The 23,981-nt window shown below is 40.8% G+C and overlaps 1 protein-coding gene across 4 annotated transcripts; it reads left to right on the top strand.

Annotated features, from left to right (window-relative positions):
• The first annotated feature begins 56 nt into the window (after positions 1–56).
• LOC108603900 (tyrosine-protein kinase Fer) lies at positions 57–23,841 on the top strand. 4 transcript variants are annotated; one of them, XM_017993076.1, is made up of 14 exons: positions 57–152; positions 1,528–1,832; positions 3,686–3,873; positions 18,094–18,190; positions 18,245–18,581; positions 18,772–19,050; positions 19,108–19,285; positions 19,463–20,863; positions 22,216–22,590; positions 22,654–22,867; positions 22,924–23,010; positions 23,069–23,197; positions 23,256–23,438; positions 23,502–23,653. In XM_017993076.1, the coding sequence occupies exons 2-14, from the start codon at positions 1,637–1,639 to the stop codon at positions 23,651–23,653; spliced, it is 3,816 nt and encodes a 1,271-aa protein (XP_017848565.1). In that variant the 5' UTR covers positions 57–152; positions 1,528–1,636. The 4 variants fall into 4 exon arrangements, with proteins under 4 accessions (XP_017848565.1, XP_017848568.1, XP_017848566.1 ...); XM_017993079.1 differs by lacking the exon at positions 19,463–20,863; XM_017993077.1 differs by lacking the exon at positions 57–152 and having other exon boundaries at positions 1,637–1,832; positions 23,502–23,841.
• The last annotated feature ends 140 nt before the right edge of the window (positions 23,842–23,981 follow it).

Here is a 23,981-nt window from a genome sequence, read left to right as displayed (position 1 = left end):
TTCTCGACAGCTGCTAACAGTTGTTCTCTCATTTTCTCATTCTCTTATCATTCGCCAAGCTGAACGGACGTGTGCGCGAGCTTGTGTTAAAAGAGTAGTAATCGAACTATATTGCGGATGAACGTCCCACTAAATCTAGACGTATTCGATGTGTAAATAAATAAATTTAAATATTAAAAAATTAATTATGTAGTATAAGTGACAAAACGTTCGAATTAGTGCTGTACAATGAACGAGCGTTTGACAGAGTGATTTATAGAACGATCTAATTATGTTTAAAATTACGATCTGTGTACTGAATGCGCAAATTGGCAAGTGACAACACAGCAAGCGTGCCATTATAAATATAGTATGAAGTTTAAAACTAAGCACAGCAATTTTCTCTCTTCGCAAGTGTTTTGCAAATAGTTCAGGAGTTATTTATAGCCGGGAATTTTTCAATTTTCTGATAAAATAGAAAACAAATAAATAAATAACGGTGCGAGTTGTTCGCGTTCGCGTTCTGGTTCTTGATGTTGTTATAGCTGCAAGATGCGCCCCATTACAATTGTTTTTGTTATTGCTGTTACTGTTGCAGCTGCAGCTGTTGTTGCTGCTGCTGTTGTTGTTGTCGGTGTTGTTGCTGTGGCTACCTAACCTGTTTACGTTTTAGTTGACTTGGTAACTCCTAACAGCCAGAGCAACACGCACATACAAACAATACTTGGCGCAATCACAATTGATCTTGGCTTGGCGGCTTCGCGGCTTCGTTCTAGTATCAGTAGAAGTATCTGTGTATCCATGAGATACACACGTACCTGTGCTTGCACTGCTCTGCACACTGACGTATCGTTTCCTTATTGACTGCCAAGCAAGTAAGAAGTCGACGCAACTCGGCCAATGTTTATTTTTGTTTTGACTTGAAGGCAAGGTGGGAAAAACAAGTTTAGGCCGCTAAGAGCCAACACAACTGCGTCGCAATTGGGGAAAAAGCATTTGAAAAGTTCAAGTAAATACACAAAACTGACATTTAATTATGCTAATTTATAGCAAGCCCAACAGCAGCAACAACAACAACAACAACAACATTGAGAAGAGAAATAAAATGAACCGCTAATTAGCAGCAAGTGTCAAAAATATGCTCAAAGACTTATGCTTATGTTTATTTATTTGTATGGAAATTTGAAATCATTTATCCATTATCAAAAGCCGGTTCAAGTGTAACCGCAACAGCAACATCAACAAAAATAAACGCATGTGAAAGTTTTTTTTTAATTCTGTGACAAAATTTATAATTAACAACAAAAGTTGCCAAGGCGCCACTGTATCAGATCAAGAGCCGAAAGTGTCAATGAGCGTATTACATATACATATGTACAAACAGACTTGTGGCCATAAAGATTGGCATGCAACAAGTGTTTGCCATATGTTCGCGTTGTATATACATATGTACATACAAATGTATCTGAGTGTGTGTGTGAGTGTGCAAGTGTTAATTGTGCAATTTACTTAAGTAAGAAATTTTCCCCATTGCTGTTTTATTTGAAGGCTGCCCTTCCAGCAATTGTGACGTATTCAACGATAAAATTTGTGGCATAGGCCAAAAGAAAAGAAATAAAAAAACAAAAACAATAACAATACACAAATTGGGCCAAAAATGGGCTTCTCATCGGCCCTGCAGGGTCGTGCCGCACATGAGGCGTTGATCATGCGTCAGGATGCGGAACTGCGCCTCATGGAGACCATGAAACGCTCCATTCAACTGAAAGCCAAATGCGACAAGGAGTACGCAATTAGTTTGGCAGCCGTTGCTCAGCAAGGACTCAAAATTGATCGGGCTGATGAAATGCAAGGTATGTTTATTACGAAAATGTTGATATTGTTATTATATTATATGGCTCAAATGAGTTTGGCCTAGATTTTATGTAAACAAAAATAATAAAAATCAGAGCATAGCTCTAATCAAATTTAAATTTCATATCACAACTCATGAATTTAAATAAAAATAAGATTTGTTGATTAATTTAGTTCCGCTTTCATTATAAATTTGCAATCTTGTCCATTTAGTGAAATTTATAAGTCACATTAGCCCTTTAAAATTTGTTAAGATCTTAAAGGGGGTCTTTTGTTTACAGTTTTTTTTTTCTTTGCTTACGAATTGAATCAAATACATATTAAAATATTTGGCAAAATTCACGTGGGTCATTCAACCAAATTTAAATAAACTAGCATTAACCATTTCGTTTATTAGCACATTGTTTGTTAGATAAGAATTTGTTGAACAAACAAGCAGCAGCTTACCTAATTATAATAATTTGCCAATACATCTAATCAATTGATTAGATTTGATGCTATTTTTGGCTAAAACAGTGAACATGTGCTTGGAGGCTGCTACATTTCTTAATTTCAGCGAGCCAACAAATACAGCAATTGTTTTCAATTCAAAGCAGCGAGATACAATTTGTGCGGTAATCAGTTGTCGACGTCATATGCAGTTCGGAATTTACGCTGAGCTTTTTAAAAATTACTCACCATTTAATAATGGGAAGCAATGGTGTGTGTGGTCTGCTCTGTCGGTTAGGTTCAGGACAGACCCAAGCCGCATTAGTCAGCTAAAGAGAACTGTCGATAAGCGGCTTTCACTTTCACTATCGCTGGTCAGAGAGCAGAGAGCCCCTTGGTTGGTCAGTTCAGTCAACTTGGGCTCAAGTCCAAGCTGCAGCGACAGCATTAAATGCTCAATAAATATTATTGTTGTTGGTGTGAATTTGGCAGTTGCTGTTGCATACACAGAAAATAAAGTCAGTCTTTTTCTTTATGACATTTACAATTAAATTAATTTGTTGTTTTAATTTGAAACAATTAATTAATTTGAAACTAAATCTTTGTGTTTAATTTAACATGTTGAATTTGGTGAAAATTTAATTTATTATAAACTTTTCTTTTTTGTCAGTGTATTGTTTTGGCTTAACGCCCACGCCAATCGCGTGACGTGATCGCATTTAAATTGCAAACAGGCGCAAAGTTGCTCCCAGACGATTTGCGATAATAAGCTGTGGAGCAATTTATATGCCGTTCTCTCTCTATCTCTATCTCTATCTTCTTGTATGTGTGTGGCATGCTTAAGGACTTCTAGCTGCAATTGTAGCTAAATGCTGTAGCGCAAGCTCATCAAACTGTCGACAAAACTGCAGCTGCGGATGCCTGCCTGCCTGCCTGCCTGCCTGTCTTACATACAATGTACATCTATAATAATTGCTATAATTTTGTGTGTCAGTTTGCTTGCCAAAAACGTTTTTCAACTGCACTTTGTGCTACTGCGCGACCAAATGTATCTCAACACGAACGTAGCAAATGCACAATTTAATTCAAATTATGTTTTTTGCAGTTCCAGCAATTGCAGCTGTCGGCCCGTTAATGCCTTGGCCTGTTTTAACTCGCATTTCACCTTGACCATGAACTTGCCCCCAACACCAAGTGGAAATTAGATATGTAGCTGAGCGCATACTTTTAGCACTCACTTTAAGGCAATATGCGCAAAGTCTAATTGCTTAATAAGCTTAATTAGTAAGCTCATTAAGCAAATACTTTTACATCGGATATAATTTGAAGTATATAGTAACTTGCTGCAGCCAAATATAACAAAATATAAATAGTTCAATTCCAGCAATAATTATTAACATTATCTATAATTTTCTATTTCTAGGCAGCCTAATTACCAAATCCTGGCGCTCCTATATGGACGAGCTGGATCTGCAGGCCAAACAGTTCAAGCTCAATGCCGAACAGCTTGAGGTAGTCTGCGACAAGCTCACGCATCTCTCCCAGGACAAGCGCAAGGCACGCAAGGCCTATCAGGAGGAGCATGCCAAGATTGCAGCACGCCTGAACCATGTGAGTTTATAAGTTTATAGTTTATAGACAATAAAGAACAAAGGGTCACAGTTTTCGCTTAAGTTTCAGCAACACAAACTTATGGTATTGAGTCAAGAACAGCAAATGCCATTGTTATGCTAAATTTGTCCAAGACTTGTGTTGATTTATGAGCAAAGTTTATTAACCCAACTAGACAAAGGTCAGCGCTAGCTAGGCAACGGGTTTCCCACTCAGAGCACAAAAGTTTAACAGCTGGCTTTTAAACAAACGCAAACGTTTGTTTATCCTCGCCAAATTTACAAATTTACTTGCAACGGTATTTTATGCCTTCCTGCCGCGGCCTTTTCGACAAAAGTTTTTACACACGATTATTATTTGTTTGCTTTTCCACTATGCATGTATTTGGAATTTATTTGGAAAACAGGCAAAATGAAAACGAGAGCAACCAAAATCTGTTTCAATTGAAATTCGCCAAAAATTCTATTGGTAGTTCAAAGTTTAATCGATTTCATCAGCTGCTCAATAAACTTTTCAACAACAAAATGGGACTAGTTTCCACAACATGTGCTGGCAAACTCACTCAATTGACAACAATTTACTGCAGCAGCCATAAAAATTACACTGCCAACAGCAACAATATACAAAATATATATATATATATATACAAATATATGTATAGCAAACGCAAGCGTAACAACATTTAACATACAAAATGAAATTTCAAGCATTGAAAATCCAATTGGAAGCTGCTGCTCTTCTTGCTGCTGGCTTACCAAGTTTATTTTTTCTTCATTTTTTATTGCTGCTGCTGCGGCTGCTTCTTTATTGGACTTTGACATATAATATTTGCGCAATGGTTGGAGCACAGCTACAAATACATAAATGCTTGTACTATTGTGTAGAGTGAGAGAGAGAGAGAGAGAGAGACAGCAACTTGCAATTGTTGTTATTATAAGTAGCTGGAAATTGGAACGTGTTTGTTCGGAGGGGGGACATAGAGCTATTGGTTGTGTAAATTGTTAAGATATGAACTAGTCTAATTTAATTAGTAAGCGTCAACAAGTGGAAAACACATTAGACTAGGGGATTTTTTCTTTTAAACTGCGGGAATTTCAAAAGAGTTTGAATTTTTATCATGGCTTATGATAACTAAAAACTGACAACTGAAAGCGTCAAAAGCAAACCAAAGCAGTTAACGCCTCCCATTTGCACTGCAACTTCTTTGTGCTCTTACTTCGCCCTCATTCTAATCGTTAAAACGTTGACAAATGTTTGACAAAACATTAGAGCAACTGCCATTGACTTGGTTATTAATCGAGCGCACTTAAGCGTGGGCGGGGGTGGGTGGCCCCACACCCACATGCTTGGCTAATGGACGTAAAATTTGTTAAATGTATCTGGTTGCTTGTATCTTTTGGTGTGCAACAAAACGAACGAAATGAAAACCAAAAACGCATTAGACCACTTCACATGCTACAACAAACTGTGACTGCGATTTGACTTCCGGGTGGGTTTCCACACAGACACACACACACACACGCACACATGTCTAACGCTTTTCTGGGGCTTCGCAATTTTATTGATAGACCGCAGCAAACTGAAATGCGCATTCAACTTGAAGTTCTATATTTCTACATTTGCCTGTGGTGCCCTCAGCGAGCGTATTAATTACAATTGCCTACAATTGAAGTATCTTTATAGCGAGCACCAGACCAGCTTCAACAACAACTTACAGCGCGATTGTATCGCCTGGTATGCCAGATAAGCCGATAAGATATGCCTGACAAGCAACAACAACAACAACTAGACTTGTCTTGAGTGCGATTGCACGTTATTTATATTTATTTATAACTAAAACTGCACATGGCCAACAAAACGGCTACTTACTTGTATAGCGAACAAACATTCAAGTGCAACATTTTAACCCACTTTATACAAATGTTGCCTGCATGATTTCTCAAACTGAAACGCGCTTGTGGCGCCACTTGAAATTGTTTTTTCCCTTACCCACGCAACGCAGTGCGTGCAGCACTCACCACCCTCACCCCCAGCACGCCCCTCCATTGTGGTCACTTAAATGTGTCTGCTGACCTCCGTTGAACCGCCTTCAATTTAGCTGCAGCGACCTGTGGCCCCAGCTCTCGTATATTCTTAAGTGTTTCACAATTGCCACACAGTCTACATAAGCTCAGGCTGCTTATGGTTAACAAACTCTTTGTTGTTTCAATGAGGTTTTAATAAGTGAGGCCTAGGCTTCTCGGAAATGTCTCACTCATATGAGTTGGGACAGTGGAAACTCGCAAGAGGCAATTTCAACAAAATCCATTTAAATATAGAAATAATTGAAAACAAATAAATATACTTTATTTTATAAATAACATAATTATAATTAAATGTATAATTAGTTGATACAGCAAAACTTTGTTATGTATACATGTGAAATTATAAAGAATTATTGAAAATCCATTATATTAGTTTCGCTTCAAGTCTAGTTTATTATTCGTGGGTGGCTCGAAACTTTCCCAATCAACTAAAGCTGCAAAAGTTTGCTGCTCAAAAGCACAAATTATAGACAACAACAAGGCAGCAGCAAAAGTAAGACAAAACACACACACACACACACACACACACACACACATGCATTCGCATATGAAGTTCAGAGCGCTCCCCGCTCTTATGGATACATTTGTATCTTTGTCTTTGCTGGCAGTCGCTTGGCATAAGCTGCATGCATGTTAGGCAAGTGATTTTTATCTCTTTTGTATGTGTAGAGGCGAGTGCTGCCGCTGCCAACTTGTGCCACTCGTTGCACGCAGCATTCAAAATTAGAGCTTATATTTGTTGACAACAAACATGTGGACATGTTGCTGTTGTTACTCCAGTTATTGCTGCTTTCCTTGTTGTTGTTAAACGCGGTGCGCAGTTTGTTTTGGCTCGCATGCAGACCCCCATAAATTGCTGCCCAAAAGCGAAATTTTTGTAGACTCCCGGCCCAGCGGACGACGTCATGGCGTGTGCCGCCTGTGCGACGCCAAGGGTTGAAAAAACAGTGCACAGCCCCAGGATGTGGAGGATACTTCCGTTGGGGGTTGCGCTCGCATAATTGCAATATAATGGCATCGACAACAGCAACAGCAACGGCGCCAGTTTGCAAGTTCCGTCAGCAATTGGCTTGTCTGCAACATTTGCCGTTGAGCAACTTTCGTTTTGGGTTTGCCCGTCGTCGTCGTCGCCTGTTTGCGGAACTATTAACTGCCAGGCCGAAGTCCAACAAGCCTTATCGACAGCCATGTCTACGTCTACGTCACCCGGACCAAGTGCTGGGGCGACGGAGTTAGAGCTGTTGCTCCAAAATGCAGTCAAAGCGACCACGACACTATGATATTGCAATTGCAATTGTATGCGCCAAATGCAAACACACACACACACTCACACACAGTTGCATGAGTATTAGTGTTGTAGTGCTGTTGATGATGATGACTTCCGTCAGCCGTCGTCATAGAGATTTTCAGCTTGCTAACGCATTTCCCTTTTGGCTGCAAAATGCAATCAACGCCTCTTAAAACTGTCAACTGTCAACTGTTAGGGCCAAAGTTAACAAAGCTGTCCCAAAAAAATACACAGCAAGAAAGCAGCAAGCTAGTTAGCCAAACAGCATATACATACATATATTTTGTTTAATTTTCGTTTAATCTATTTGCCAGCAACAATTGAAAGCTAATTGCGCAATGTCTTAAATAAAAGAAATACATATTGATCCTATTATTGGCTTTGTATACAGATTTGAGGATTTTATTGAGAATTCAAAGGTAAATGGCATCAATTAGGTTTTCTTTTTTGTTTAGCTCACTAAGCCTTATGTTGTTTATGGTTAAGGTGCGGTGTAGTCTTTTGTTGTTGTTGTTGTTGTTGTTGTTGTTGCCGCAACGTTTTGTTTGCTGTGCAAATTAGTTGGGCTTGGAGTGGCCCGAACACGCCCACGCCAGACCCCCGATATAAATATGGAATCAGTGGCAAGATTGTTTATATGAAATCCGCTGCGTTTATTTATAAATTAAAATTGCTCACAGCAGCAGCTAAAGCTAAATGACGACAAATTTTACTTGCTTGAATATATATGCAAATTGTTTCGCATACTGCTCTACAGTGTACTCTCGTTAGTTGCTTTTATGCTTTTATGGTCAGCATTTTCTTTAAAATTTGCTAAATTCAGAAGAAAATTATTTAGTCAAAGTTCTCGAGGTTGGAATTTTGAATTGAATCGTAACACATGCGAAGTTACTCAATAAATTTTTATTTATTTTGCGGCCGCTCACTGTGTTTTATATTTGTAGCTTTTTGCCATCAAAGCTGTCTGCCAGCAAATTGAGTTAAAATCGCGGACCACCGCAAAAGAAGAAAAAATTGTCGGAGAAAGTCTTATTGTGGGCCAGGCCAATGAAGGGTCAACCTATAGCCGAATACCGAGAGCGCTCGAGTGAAAGACTGACAGACTGCGTGCATGACAAACGACGGAGCACTGGCAGTGACAGGCAGACAAGTGAACAAGTGAACAAACGTGCAACAAGGACCCAAGGACTATGCATAAAAGTCACTTGAAGCCCTTCAACCCACCTCCCCGAGCATTCGAGCAAATTCAAATAATGCCAAAAATGTCGACGCCTTTGTTGGGGCTACAGTAGCAGCAGAACAGACTGAGGGCAATTTGTTTAGTCCGAGAGAACGCAGTGCCAAGTGGCAAGAGGACTACGGGCCATGGTTGCCATTGGTGGTGCCATGTGGTGGTAACTCCCTTGTCGAGCAGGCCGGCTAACAAAATTGCAATTTCCATTTATGTACAATGCATATAACCACACATATGTATATGTGTGTGCATTTTTCGATTTAACTAATGGTGGCCATAGCTCATAGCTGGCCACCAACCACTCGCACTCGTATGACATGCACTTTAATTAATTTAACTGCAGACAGCAGCTGAACAATTGCGAAAATAAAAAGTCCTTAAAGTCAATAGCCAAATTTATGCCTGGCCAGACTAAACTGCTCAAACTGTCTCGGTTTGGCTGGGCTGGGTTCGTCTGGCGACGTGGCTACCATTAACCGAACTCAAACACATTATTGTTTGTAATTTCTCTCTCGCAAAAATGTTCAACGTCTGCTGCTTTCGAAAATGCTCATAGATGCACGTACATCCTTAAGGCATGTGGCAGCTCGGGCTGCTGTTCTTTTGCAAATTTTATGACACTGATGATGGCAGCCAGCGGCGCTGCTTACTCTACATTGCTCATACGCCGTGTTGTTGGCAGCGCCGTCTCCTTTCTTGGCTGCAAACAACAAGTGAACAGCGCTAAAAGAAATATTATTATTTGTTGTAGTCGTTGGCTGTGAAAAATGGTGGAAAATTGAAAATCAACGAGATAGTGGCAAAGAGATGAGCGCCGAGCGCCGAGCCCGAGCACGAGTCTGTGTTAATTTGGTTCATGCTAATTTGGCTGGCGTCCAATATGAAAAGAAATATGCTTTAAAATATCTGTACGTACGTACAGGGAGCACTCGTTAGCTGAAACTCTTATTTATTTAACATTTCCTTTTGCCATATTGTCTTTAGATTTATGAGTTCCGTTTAGCCGTTTGCTGGCTGTATGGCATAAATAGCAAATTACGCAGCCGCCGCGTGTGTCGCGCTTTTACTTTCCTGTGTGTGTGTGTGTGTGTGTGTGTGTGCAACAAATGTAACGACAGCTGCAATTGCAATTGCAACTGCATCTGCAACAGGCGAAGCAAATTAATAGCTAGCCAATTGTTATTTTGATTTCACAAAGCATATTTTGCTTTATTTCACATTTTATAGCGCGACACTAAAAATAAGCATGGCGCAAGCCACGGGCAAACAATCTTTATATGTATATGTATGAATATATGCTATATATGCTAAATTATGAGTCAGATTTATCAAAAATCAAAATTTGTGGCGGGGCATTACCAAATTTGCATCTGAAAAAGCCACAAAAGGCTGTCCGAGCATTTAAATGTTGCTCGATTTAGTTGTCATTGCTGCTGCTGCTGCTGCTGCTGCTGTTTTGGAAGCCACAGTAGTGTCGTTCTCCCTATAAAAATCAATCGATTGCTTTAACGAATTCACCTTGAGCGCCAGCAGCGAAACGTTGAAAGGGACAATGAAATGTTTCTGTTGCTTGTGCTCATTAAAATGTACTTGAACGTAAAAGACAAGTGTAGCGAAAGAGAAAGGGCAGCGGAAGGGGGAGGGGAAACCCCACAGCCAAGGCTCGATTGCATGCAAAAGGCAGCGAAAGAATCGAATTGACAGCACACAATGAAATGCAACAAAACAATTTGTTGTTTGTAGTCGTCGCTAAATAAACATTGACAGCGACAAAAACAAAAACAAAAACAAAAACAATAACAAATAACAAAATATTATATAAAGCACGATATGCACTTTAACGAGGGCAGCTTGAAAGTAATGCGTAACTCAAGCTTAAGCAGTCAATTGAGGTTAAATATAAGTAGTTTGGTGTTAATTTATTTTTATTGCTTAAGGAAAAGGAAAAGTGTGAACTTATTTAATACTAAAAGCAACAAATTGAGAAAGTTTTCAAAGAACTTAAAATCTTGTAAAGTTTAATAGGTTATATAAGTTTTTATTTTGGGTTAATACGTTTAACATTGAATTGCAAATTAAGAAAGTTATTTTAAAATAGTTTTCATAGAATAAAAACTTCCAACATGTAGATTACTTGCTTTATATTTATATTTTTATTTATAGTTTTTCTTAACTCTTTTTTTTATGGTTGTGCATGGTCATACCTCATTTTATTATTTATAATGCAGTCTTTACGCATTTGCTGGGCACCGGAGCCGGCAGCTCACATGGCATTGAACTTTGACTATATAGAATGAGACACGCTCAGACTCTTTGCGCTTTTGCCTACATGCTGTGCGTTTTGGTCAAGGCAATTGTGAATTCGCTGAAAAAAGTCGAGGGGGGAAAAAGCAAAATAACGTTGACAAAGTGCCACTACAAGCCCACAATACATAACTGATTATTTATGGGCTTGGAGACAATAAACTTGTTGTGTCAATGGCCAACAAAGAGGCATCAATGGTCAACAGCAGCAGCAGCAGCAGCAGCAGCAATTGAACAGTTTGCTAATTTTTCTAAAGGTCAGCAATACATAAATTTGATTTATTTAGAAAATAAAAATACGCTCTTTTTTGTTTGTTGCCTTGTCGCAATGCAACAAAGTGAGACTGATTGTCAGCTGAACTTGTTTGCTGACGGATTTCGGGCTTTGTGTGTGTGATCCAAATCCACATCCACATCCACATGTGGATCCGTGTCGGCAAACAGAAAGTGGAGCAAATGCTTCAAGTAAACCTGTACATCTTCATGTTGAATTCTGGTTCTGTGCTGCAGCTGCAGCTGCAGCTGAAGCAACAGCACACGCTTTGCGTTTTGCCATTTGGGCTTGTCTTTGCTTAATTGAAGCGATTTGCAGTCAATTAATGCGAAAGAGAAATTCTTAAGATCGCTTACAACTTTCGAGCGTGAAAGTAGCGCGACGCAGTCAACACTCAACTCAAACGCAGCGCTAATTAATGCCAATGGCCATGCAGTTGCTTCGCCAGCACCACTGCACCACTGCACCACCAACAATAAGTAACATTTAATGCTCTCGATTATGGTTAACCGCTGTAAAATTGTCTGCTAAATGGCGCACGCCCAACAGTTGGATACACAGTCACATTTATCTGCTAATGGGCATCCATTGGCAAATGCGAGTCTCAGATCTCGGCGCTGCTTCAGTATCTAACTATCTATCATTGTTTGCCTGGCCTGTCTAATTGCCAATTTGTGTAATGAGCCAATGATTGGCAATGCAATTACGTCGCCAACTGTAGCAATTGTCTTAGCACAAGCAAAACAAGATATGGGCTAACCCAGCTACCATATATAATGACGTCAAATATAAAGATATTAACTGACTGATAAACCGGTTCATGCGTACTAACAAAGTAAATAAACACACACACATACACATATACAAGTTCATTTGTTTACAGATATATATGCTATATATATAACGCTTATTTAATTGTCGCATAAGTAATCAGAATCTGAACAGTTGAGGCTGGCAAAAGTTGATCGCCCTCGCGCAGGCTGGTACCACAGAAAGAGAGAGAGAGAGAAGTAAGAACAACAGCAGCACGGCCATAAACAATTAAATTAAGTGACAGACCATGTATAACAATAAATACTGCTATGAGATACTACAAGCAAAGCAAAGACAACAAATAATACCATGTACAAAACAAAAAAAAAACACTAAATTTATAAGTTTTTTTTTGCAGCTATCACGATTTATATCTGGTGTGAATTATTTTGTCTGCATTCAGTTGCTTCTGCCTTTTGTTGATAATATATACAGTAAACGTTCGTTTACTAAAACATTCTTAAAATTATAGAAATTCTAAGTTGCTTACACTCAATTTAAATGAGAAAACCATTAAAAGAATTTCGAAAAAGTTTTTTAATTGAAGAACTTTGTATTGAGCGTATACTGTACACACACACTTATATACAATCAGGTGTATTGTAGTCTTTAGATAATTTCAACAGCTCAATGGACTTTGACCAATCTGCGTAGGTGACGCTTACTGCGAAATAAATTTTTGCAGCAATTAAAAGAATTTGCTTACCTCGGCTTTTTGTATACAAAAAAACTTCCGTTGTTAAAAATAAAAAATGCATTGGCGTTGCTCAACTTAAAATAATTACTAAAAGAATTTGTAGCTGGTTAAAAACAGTTTTTGCATATATTCGATAATGAAAAAATTAATAAGTTAATTTACTGTCTTAAGCAATCAGCTGAACCCTTCTCAGTTATTGTTGAACTCATATTGCAGGCGAGTTCTTATTAAAACTGGAGCTTGAGCATAATACAATTATCATGTAGACATGTGTATGGTGGTGCTATGCATGCTCACACATTTACACGCACACACACACACACAGCTACAAAGTGTAAGACGCGTTAAAATGTTTTCTAACATTTCATTAAACACACGCCAAGAACAGGCCAAAGGCAAAGACTGAGGCAGGCAGGCAACGAACTCACAAAAACCCTTTACCTTTCTTTGCCTGTCACTCGCCTTGAGTATCAACAAACCCAGGCGTTCCTTTTACCATATAGAAGGCAAACAAAAACAACGACAACAACAACAACAACAACATGCTGGCCGCTTGGTACGCTTGGCTTTATCTCATAATAATCTACGCGCATGTGCGGCATATCTTTTCAGTCAATTTCAAGTACATTTTGCCTTTTTTGTTTTGTGCCACCGCTGTCGCCTGTTGATGGCCAAGCTGATGCTGTGGCTCTTGCTGTTGCTCTTGCTCTTGCTCTTGCTGTTGCTCTTACTCTTGCCGTTTGCCGAGGCTGAAGTAAAATTGAGTTAAGCAAACAGCCAGCAGCAGCAGCGGCGGCGGCAGGAGCAACGGCAACGGCGCAGCCAGACAACGTTTGTCGGTCAAAATCAAAATGAGCCCCAGCCTTTGTTCCTACAATTCCAAGAAACGTGGACCAGTTATGAAACAAGTCTGCAACATGCACACACAACTTCCATGTGTATTTGTATTTGTATTTTCATCTGTACATGTATGCGCTCGTGTGTGTGTGTGTGTAAGCGAGACAACAAGCTAGCGCTGAAAACAATAAAGAACACAAGCAGGCCCCAGAGCTACTCTGGATTTGAGCTTGGGCTTGGGCCACTGCCAGTGCCAGCTTCAGCTTCAGCTTTATGTGGCTCGTCTCGTTAGCTGAGCGCATGTGCAGCGCAAAATACTTTATGGTGCCCCCCAACTGTAGAAGTCTGTGTGTACCTGCCACTTAGCTTTGGGCAGCAGTGTGACTGCAACTTAATTTCTGGCTGCAGCGTCAGCGGCGTCCCAAGTACTTCATCATGTTTTGAGGCGCAGTAAAAATAAATTAAGAAAGCCAGTCAGGCAGTCAGCCAGCCAGCCAGCAAGCAAGCCAAGCTATCCAACACTTACCAACTTGTCTAGCTACTCAATATGACTTTTAATAACTTGCCTAAGCCCTGCCATTTGCAGCTGTGTGTGTGTCCGTGTGTATCTGTGTGTGCTGTGCACGCTCCCTTGACATCAGAAGCGCAGCTGTACTGTCTTGCGGATCAAGTTCAGGCTTCAGTTGCCAATAAACTTACCTTCATTCAAACTGGATTGAGCTGGCTAGCTATGGCAAAGTATTGAAGTAGTAAAACAGTTGAAAGATGGAACAAAATTAAGTGATAGATCATTGAAATTGAGATTACTTTGTCAAGGTTCTAAGTCACATTAAAACTCAATCGTGCTACACTAAAGATAATATTGTATTCTATGGTATAAACCAGGTTTGGTCTCAATTATTTTTCTAAATTTTAAATATGATTTCAGTTAGGGCATCAAGTAGAAACTTTTCTCGCTGGAACTCGTTTCTCATACTTTGTAGAGTATTTCGCAGTCAAGGTGATTTATTTATTTTGTCTTTTTGCTAAAGAACTGCAAGACTTGGTTGTTGCTCGGCTTTTGAAATTTATGTCAGACGTTCAATTTTAATCTGCTTGAAGAGAATTATTGGCGAGAGCTGAAGAGTTGCGTGTGTCTGCGATTGGTGTGCCGCCGCATCTGTGTCTCAATGCTGGTTGTGTGTGTGTGTGTGTGTGCCATATGCAAATCAATATGCCACCGACACGTAGGTGGCTTTGCTTATTGAAAAGTGGTTCAGCAGCCTTTTTTCCCCTGGCGATTTGCTAAATGCAAAACGAAAGACTGAAGCGACAAACTTGCTATTCTCTTCATCCACCTCAATCGAATTACCACACACATGCACATACCGCACACACTTTCACTAGCGTATTTGCGTTCAATTCTATTCTTCTCTCTTGCTTTGTGACATTCAACAGAAATAGAAAGTATGCGCCAATTTCATTGACTGCCCGAACAAAGTTTGTTCAAGTAGTCTTGTCTTGTCTTGTCGTCACGCTTCTTACACACTTGGCACGCATGCGAATTGCTCGTTTTCAAATTATGCATGAAATGATAACAAAACTCACATTCAAATTCAAATTCGAAAGTAAAAACTTTTGTACGCTGCAATTGCCAAACTAACAAAATGACGTTTCGTCTTTAAATGCGAGCAACGACGCTTACCTGGCTCAGTGGCTCACTGGCTAGTGGCTACCGTTTGCTTTACCGTTATGTACATAAATATTAGCGTGCCTATTGTGCAAACTTTGCCCAGTGCGGCGGAGTTCATTGACCAGGCCCTACACGAGTAAGAAATTTTACTTGAATTTTTCTGTCTGTGTGTTTTTGCATAATTTTCAATTGTTAACTGAATATGCATATTTGCATAAAAGCCCAATTCTTTTGCTTATTACATATTATTATTATTGTTATTATTATTGGAGCTGTCAACGCGTGTGCAATCAAGTTTAGTATCTTACAACGCCTGGCGCTTATTGAAAATGCAACACAATCAGCTGCCATTGATTTCCTCCAGACCACAACAAAAGGAAAAGCTGCTGTAGTTTTTTTTTATAACTATTGCTGTCACAGCTGTGCTGTCATTTCCTATTCAAATTGCTAAGCTGGCTCGCCCCCAGTATCTTTTGTTGATCTCCAAGCCCAAAAGCAAGAAAAACTCGCACAAAACCTCATTTCTTTTCCCGCATTTTGGTACAGACGGAGTTTAGTATGGTTTTTTTTTTCTGTTTTCTGTGGCTTTGGCTTTTGTAGACAGTGTGTATGTATTTTTATTACGTCACGATTCCGCAATACGTTTGACAAATTTATTTTTATTAAAGGCAATTTCTTTGAAAGTGTCGACATGAATTGAATTTTGCTTGATTGAGCCGTTGTTGTTTTTTTTACAAGTGCGCCAAGTTGTTGCTGTTATTGTTGCTCAAGTTAATTGAGCGTAAACTGATTTGTTTTCATTAGTTAGAAATTAACAAAACGACTGTTGTATAATTTTTAAAAATGATGTAACGGCTTTTAAATGCGTTGATAAATAAAATAATACATATTAATATTTTAAGGTTTTTCAACATTTAGTTTTATCTTTTTCTGTCTAAACATGCAGCGTGTGAATTTTTGTTTCTTTTGTTTGCTGTTAGTATATTTTACCACATATATTTTATTTTTGTTATATAGTGTTATATATGCGATTCTACTTCAGTGATTTTTATAGTTTCGGCTGTCAAAATCTTTTGTTGAAGACTCACAAGGTTAACACACAAATCTTATGTTAAATCAAATGACAAATTCTTATTTTTGCAGTGTTTCTATTTTTAAGAAACTATATCAAGCTGATTAATGCAAATAGTGCGATAGTTGCCATTAGGTCATCACCATATTTGCATGTTGATATATTTAAACTATGCGTTGGCGCACTAAAATTTGTTTGACAGTGTAGCTCAAGAAGCTGAGAAAGTTTCGGCGCAGGTGGCGAAACTTTCCTTGTACGAAAATTTTTGGAAAATTGGCAATCATTTGTAAACAATGTTGCCAAGATGATGCACGCGGGGTGCGGTCAAGACAACAACAGCAATAACAACAATAACAGCAACCAGCAAATGATATATAATATATACATAATATATGCATATGTCTGTGTGTGTGTGTGTGTGTGTATCTGTGTGTGAGTCTATTGACTGCTTGGCTTGCACAGCAATAAGAAATACTCGATGCGAGTACGCGACGCGTGACCCACTTTCAAGTTGTGTTTTTTTGGCTGCTGTTGTTGTTGTTGCTGTTGGCTACACGTAGCTCATATCTGTGTCTGCATGAGTGTCTGTGTGTGTGTGTGTGTGTGTGTGTCTTTCTAAACAGCTTTTTAGTCAAATTAGCAGACAACAGCTGCAAAAGTTATCGACAGCACGCCGTGTTCATTGAAAGTTGCTCAACCACTTGCCAACTTTAAGCTCTATACCTTTTGGGCCAGAACCTGACTAAGACAACAACAAAAAATAACAAATTTATGCATGCTCTTCTGTTACGTACACAAAAGCCATAATGTCAACACGTTGTATATTGTTAAAGCGCAAAAAAAAGAGAGAAAAACAAAAGCAGGCAAGCGAGCTGATAAAAAAATTGTAAAGAAAACTTAAGTTAGCAACATTTAAACACTTTCAATGCCAAATTGTCGTTGGCCACAAACTGGGTCAACGAATTTTATCGGCAGAATTTCTAGTGAATTCGCTGAGATCTTTGGCATTTGTATTAGCATTTAAATTTGTTTGCTAATCACTGTGAAATTGTTTCAAGTGTGTGTGTGCTAAAAATGACTCTTCAATTAATCACCAATGTCTTCCGCATCCAGCGCGTCCAAAGTCCAAGCCACCAGAGCAATTGTTGTTGCTGCTATCAAATACCCTGTAAATGTTTAAAACATTTATATGGATTGGAATTACTAATCAATGAAATCAGCTCAGTTACTAGTTCTAATAAACAGCTTTAAAAACAAATGTTAATATCTTTCAATTATTAAGCATAGTCTGAAATGATTCCAAATTCAATTCAAATGATTAATTAGTAGTTAAGCCAAAATAATCGCAATTTATTAAAATAGAATTAATCAAATTAGTAATAATTAAGTAATCGATTACTAATCATTATCAGACAGATATAATTTGAACTAATTTTGTATAATTATTGCTCAAGTATTAGTCTAAGCCAGGCTTATATGCCTTGCTGTACCCCGTAAGCTGAGCAGCAACTGGATTTAAGCTCAGGTGTTCTGGCTTGCCTGGGCTCGTTGCTTTATAGCACAGCATCAATGTGACTCAGCAAGTTTTGTGGCAGCCACAGTTTGTGGCACAGCATGGCTGTGAGTACGTGCAGCTAACTGCACTTTGTTGGCCATTATGTTTAGCAGTTGATTTTGTTGACAGTGGCAGCGGATGTTGGCTCAGCTGTTGCATGCAGCATGTGGCATGCACCGTCTAGTCCTTTTGCCCAGTCATTTGCACAACGTAATGCGTAAGCTGCTAACGTGAGAAGAAAACAAGTCGCGCTTCGCTTATCGCATAACGAATGATGCAACTGTTTAAAGCTTTAGGGAAAGTGCTTAACATTGCCCAACGTGTCAATATGTGTACTCACTCTCTCTCTCTCTCTCTCTCTCTCTCTTTTTCGCTCTCTCGCTTTTGCAGCTGACAGAGGAAGTTGTGCGCAAGAAGAGCGAATACCAAAAACATTTGGAGGGCTACAAAGCGCTGCGCACGCGCTTCGAGGAGCACTACATTAAAGGTAAGTCCGCTGACTCAGCCGTGCGGCAATTGAAATTAATTTGCGTGCATTTAGCTCCTGGACGCAGTGGCCGCAAGCTGGACGATGTGCGGGACAAGTATCAGAAGGCCTGCCGCAAATTGCATCTCACACACAACGAATACGTGCTCTCCATCACGGAGGCCATCGAGGTGGAGAAGGACTTTCGCACAGTGCTGCTGCCAGGCCTGCTCGAGCACCAGCAATCCCAGCAGGAGAGCTTCATTCGGCTGTGGCGCAACATATTGCTGGAGGCAGCGCAGCACGGCGATCTCACCGCTGATAAGTTTAAGGAGATACAGAAACGCATTGATACTGTGATAAGCGGCATTAATCCGGCCGAAGAGTATGGCGAGTTTACAGAGAAATACAAGTGAGTATCAACAGTGGCTTCAAGAATTCTATGCCAGATGAAAGCTTGGAATTAATCCATCTTGAGTCTACAGATTTGTCAATTCGTGAATTTGTTACGAATATGAGTGAAGAATTGAGTTGAATGCACTCTTCAAATTGAATCTTAATTCAATGCTGAACAATAATATTTTGCTGAATTTTACTTGCAGAACTTCACCCACAACGCCACTGCTCTTCCAGTTCGATGAGACGCTCATTGAGGACATACCCGGCAAGCTAACGGCCAGCACACTGACTGTGGATAATCTGACGGTGGACTGGCTCCGCACGCGGCTGCTGGAGCTGGAGTCGGCGGTCAAGGATTGCCAGGAGCGGCAGTTGAAGATGATTGAGCAAGTCAATGGCGGCTCCCCGGTGGCAAATGGCAGTATCATCTCCAATGGCAGCAATGCCTCCAATGGCATCCAATCCAACAATAGTAGTCAAATGTGAGTTGAGCTTAGACAATTGGATATTTATTTATTAATTTATTGTTTGCCTTGCAGACGTCAATCGAAGGATCTGAATGCGCTGCGCTGCCAGGAGAAGCAAAAACAGAAACTAGTGGACATGATCAAGTGCGCCTTGAACGAAGTGGGCTGCGAGGAGCTGCCCTCTGGGTGCGATGATCATTTGACCATTGAACAGAATTTCATAGAGCACGGCTTCAATAATGAGCAACAGGTAAGGATTAGGCCAAGTCGGTTTGGGTGCAGGTTAAAACGGTGCTGGGTTAGGCTAATATACCTCTTTCTCTCTCTCTCTCTCTCTCTGTCTATTCAAAACTGGATGCTGCTCACTCTCACCCACACATATGTATAAACCTTAACCCTTTAAAAAACATTTTGAATGAAACGTTAGCGCTCCAACTCCACTAGCTCACCAGGTCTGGGTATTGTGAGCGAGCTGATGCGCCGCGGCGGCGTCCTGACGCTGCTGCGCGGACGCACGCGTCACTTTAAGCGCAAGTCGACGCCCCAGCCAACGACTCCCATGACGCGCACACGTCAGGGCAGATTCAGCAAGATGCAGCCACGCTCCCAGAGCCTGGGATCCTTGTCGGTAATTACAGCGGCACATGCGGCTCGCTACGAGACAATTACTAATACGCTGCGTCTGGCGGCCAGCGTGCACTATCTGGGCGAGGAGATCGCTCAGCTCAGCTCCACGCCGCCAGCGCTGCCGCGTTTGCGGCGCACGCAATGTTCCATGTTGTGTTTGGACGCCGTCGAGCGGCCGCTGGAGCCGTTGCCGGTGGCTGACTCGACTGCGTTTATGCTTGTCAAGTCCCTAAGCCAGCTAACTATCCATGCTGCTCTTACTAACACCAATAACAATCACATCTACGCGGATCTGGAGCTAAGCAGCAAGCCGCAGCAAAGCAATGAGAGCATCGAAACTGCCGCCATGCCGCAAAGCTCCATAGATGCGCATCTGGACCGAATTGATGAACTGAATCGGGCGCTGGACGACCGTCTCAAGCGTCAGATGCAGCTAAGCGAGTTGAATACCATAGAAATCGCTGAAGATAGCGAGGCCAACAAGCGTTGCTCCAGCTCCAGCTCAGAGTGTCGCTCCTCGCAGCTGAGTGGCAAGGATGCTAAGAAGCGTTCGCTGTCCTTTACGCAAAAGTCCTTCAACCATATTATAAGCAACATTAAGGAGTTCTCCAAGAGTCCCTTGGCACGCATCAACAAGCCCGCCTCACTAAGCGAGGAGCAGGAACTGCCCAGTCCAGTGCCAATCAATCAATCAGGCCGCACTGAGCCTCCAGCATGCCACAATAACAACAACAACAACAGCAGCAGCAATCCTAATGCTACAACAAGCTCAACTTCGACTAATACAACGACGCCGTCCAAGGAAACGTCCCGACTGAAATTCAAAGTGCCAAAAATACAAAAGAAATCCAAAGCCATACGTAATACATTCCGTACCAAGTTGCTCAGCTTCCAGCTGAAGCGCGCCAAGCCCTGCAAGCAGTGCACCAAGCGGCGTCGCATCCATCCCAGCAAAAGTGTCTTTGACTTTGCCAAGGAGTTCGAGACGGACGCAGCGCAGGCACAAGCGGATCAAGAGCAATTCTGCAGCTGTCCACAGCCTCAGAGTAGAACGAAGCCAGCGCTGCGCATGGCTCTGACTGAGCTCCAGGATAACGACGACGATGATGATGATGATGATGATGATTTGGCAGACAGCAGCAGTGATGATGTGCTTAGCATCAAGGAGCACTGCTATTGCGTGCCCAGCTTGGCGGCGAGTGTGAGTAGCGGGACCGTCAAACTGCACTCTCTCAATACAAAATACTGTATCTAAACGATAAATCACGAGCGCCAGATGGCGCCACACAGCTCGCATCGCACTCCCCCTTCTCGCCCGGCCGTAGCTCGCATGTTTATTTTAACTTGATTGTTTCTTGTTTTTTCATTTTGCATGCGCTGCTTTTGTTATTTATTTTTTAATGCTCTTCAACATTTTATGCGTTCAATATTGAAACAGCGTCGGAAACGCTTGACAATCTTGTCCAAAAATAAAACACAGGGCGCACTTTTTAATTGCAAACCTCTAGCGAGGGCTGATTCGTAGATATTGACTTGTATTACAAAATTGTTAAAATTAGAGCTCATCAGTTATTAGCACTTGTATAAAATCAAGATTGATGACATTTTACGGCTTGGCAATCTCGAAATTTGGATTTCCTTTTCTGAGTTAAAAAAAACTCTATTAAATGGTTAGCAATATAAATATCTGTTGTGTTACCAAAGAGCCAAAGCAAAAATTGTTGTTCATGATTTTTTTTAAGAACTACAAGAATTTGTTGGACATATACTTGCTGAGCAGCCCTCGTTGATAATGCTAAATTTACTTGTTGCGACAAGTTCAACTGAGCGGACGACAACCGAATTGAAATAACTTATACAGTTCCCTCAGAGCGAGCGAGCCAGTTGGTCGTTAAACGGCTGTCAGACCGCACTTTTTGATCTATGGATCAGCCATATGGCTATAACTATGGCTATATAGAAATGTTTGGCGTCGTGTGTTTGGCCAGGGAAAAGTTGGAAATAATTCGCTTTTAATATACTTGAGGGAAGAATACAGAAAAAGTGCGCGCGCGTGTGTTTTACCTTGGCAAACGAGCATTGCGCAAGTAGTTGGGCCCCAGCATGAGTAGCACAGCATCGGGACAGAGCAGCAGCTGTAGCGGCCATGCTGCCACAGATTGTGGCATCTTCGAGAGCATTGTGTTCGCCGGTCGACCGGTGCCGCCAGTGCGGCGCAAGAGGCCCAAGTCCAGGCTGTTTGTGAGTCACAAGGGAAAAGGCCTTGATTGTAGCACAATTCCATTTCAATATAATTGCCGTAGTAATAACTTTGTATATTTGTTTGCATGCCTGTGTGTTTATGAAGCGCTTTAGTATTTTTGGAAAACGCTTCTTGCATTTTCGTCAGCGCCTGCCGCCTACGCATTTCCGTTTTGTGTGTGCGCGCGGGAAATGCGCATGAGAATGGCGTAATAAATATTTAATTTTAATTTGCCTGCATGGTTAAACTAATTACTAAATGAGCTCATTAAATAATTGTTTGTTTGCTAAACTGTTTTGGAATGCTTGCAGCTATCGCTATCGACTAATCGACCGCTCTACGAGGAGGAATGGTTCCATGGCGTGCTGCCGCGCGAGGAGGTAGTGCGTCTGTTGAACAACGATGGTGACTTTCTGGTGCGCGAGACCATACGCAATGAGGAGAGTCAAATTGTGTTGAGCGTCTGCTGGAATGGTCACAAGCATTTTATAGTGCAGACCACGGGAGATGGTCACTTTCGCTTTGAAGGGCCGCCGTTTCCCAGTATACAGGAGCTAATCATGCATCAGTACCATTCCGAACTGCCAGTTACAGTCAAATCTGGCTCCATACTGAGACGTCCTGTCTGCCGTGAACGTTGGGAGCTGAGCAACGATGATGTGGTGCTGCTTGAGAAAATTGGCAGGGTAAGTTCTAGAGAAAAACTCGACCTTTAACATTTTAATATATATTTTTGAATGCTGGCTTAGGGAAACTTTGGAGATGTGTACAAGGCCAAGCTAAAGTCTACGAAACAGGATGTGGCCGTCAAGACTTGCCGCATGACTTTGCCTGATGAACAGAAACGCAAATTCCTGCAAGAGGGTCGCATCTTGAAGCAATATGATCATCCGAATATAGTCAAGCTTATTGGCATTTGTGTGCAAAAGCAGCCCATAATGATAGTCATGGAACTGGTGCCAGGTAAGCCATGGAAGCTCATGGAAGTTACATATATATTAATGCTCATTTCTTCTTAGGCGGTTCACTGCTCAACTATTTACGCAAAAACTCGAATGCGCTTAACACACGGCAACAGATGGGCATGTGCCGCGATGCAGCAGCGGGTAAAATGCTACTCCAACTATTGCTTAGTAATATGTTACTAACATGCTTTAATTACAGGCATGCGCTATCTGGAGTCTAAGAATTGTATACATCGTGATTTGGCTGCACGCAATTGTTTGGTAGACTTTGAGCACAGCGTCAAGATCTCCGACTTTGGCATGTCGCGCGAAGAGGAAGAATATATAGGTGCGTCTGCTCAGATTCAAAATTGATTTTAATAATATTAAAGAGAATGTCTCAACAGTTTCGGATGGCATGAAGCAAATACCTGTTAAGTGGACAGCACCTGAAGCGCTTAACTTTGGCAAATATACTTCACTCTGCGATGTCTGGTCCTATGGCATACTCATGTGGGAGATATTCTCCAAAGGCGATACACCCTACTCGGGCATGAGCAACTCACGTGCCAGAGAGCGCATCGATACAGGTGGGTGGAATAAAATGAGCTTATTATAACCATAAACCATAACCTTGCATGATTTGCTTGCAGGCTATCGCATGCCCACGCCGGAGAATACGCCGCCCGAAATGTATCGCCTGATGCTCAAGTGCTGGGCAGCTGATGTCGAGAGCCGTCCACACTTTGAGGACATCTACAATGTGGTCGATGCATTGATCCTACGCCTGGAGAACAGTCATTGATGGATTGCAAGCAATATGTAACTGTAATAAGGTCTAGGCTGTACTCAATGTAGTAACATAGTTAGCAAGCGCTTTTAAAGTACGTCAGTGTTTAGGGTTAAGCAACGAAAATGCCTGTATTTATAAAATACCAGAGTATATATTTATGCATATACATATATATTTACATGCAAACAAACATATACTATACATATTTTCATAGACTTGTAAATTGTAAATGTTTTTTATATACATATATACAAACTAATGTATGCCTGTGTGTGTGCTTGTCTGAAAGAGTCTGATTTGTTGTAACGAATCCTTAATGTGCCAAAAAACAAAAAGAAAT

This window comes from Drosophila busckii, chromosome 3R (genome assembly GCF_011750605.1).
Source record: "Drosophila busckii strain San Diego stock center, stock number 13000-0081.31 chromosome 3R, ASM1175060v1, whole genome shotgun sequence".
Lineage (NCBI taxonomy): Eukaryota > Metazoa > Arthropoda > Insecta > Diptera > Drosophilidae > Drosophila > Drosophila busckii.
The sequence above is the reverse complement of the archived record's forward strand: the minus strand, read 5'-3'. Positions and strand labels throughout refer to the sequence as shown.

Excerpts from the sequence above, each read along its gene's own strand:
- LOC108603900 (XM_017993077.1), top strand. The coding sequence starts at position 1,637 with ATGGGCTTCTCATCGGCCCTGCAGGGTCGTGCCGCACATGAGGCGTTG. Across the intron at positions 18,191-18,244 it reads CGAGGAGCACTACATTAAAG|CTCCTGGACGCAGTGGCCGC; the intron begins GTAAGTCCGCTG and ends GCGTGCATTTAG. Across the intron at positions 23,439-23,501 it reads CAGAGAGCGCATCGATACAG|GCTATCGCATGCCCACGCCG; the intron begins GTGGGTGGAATA and ends ATTTGCTTGCAG.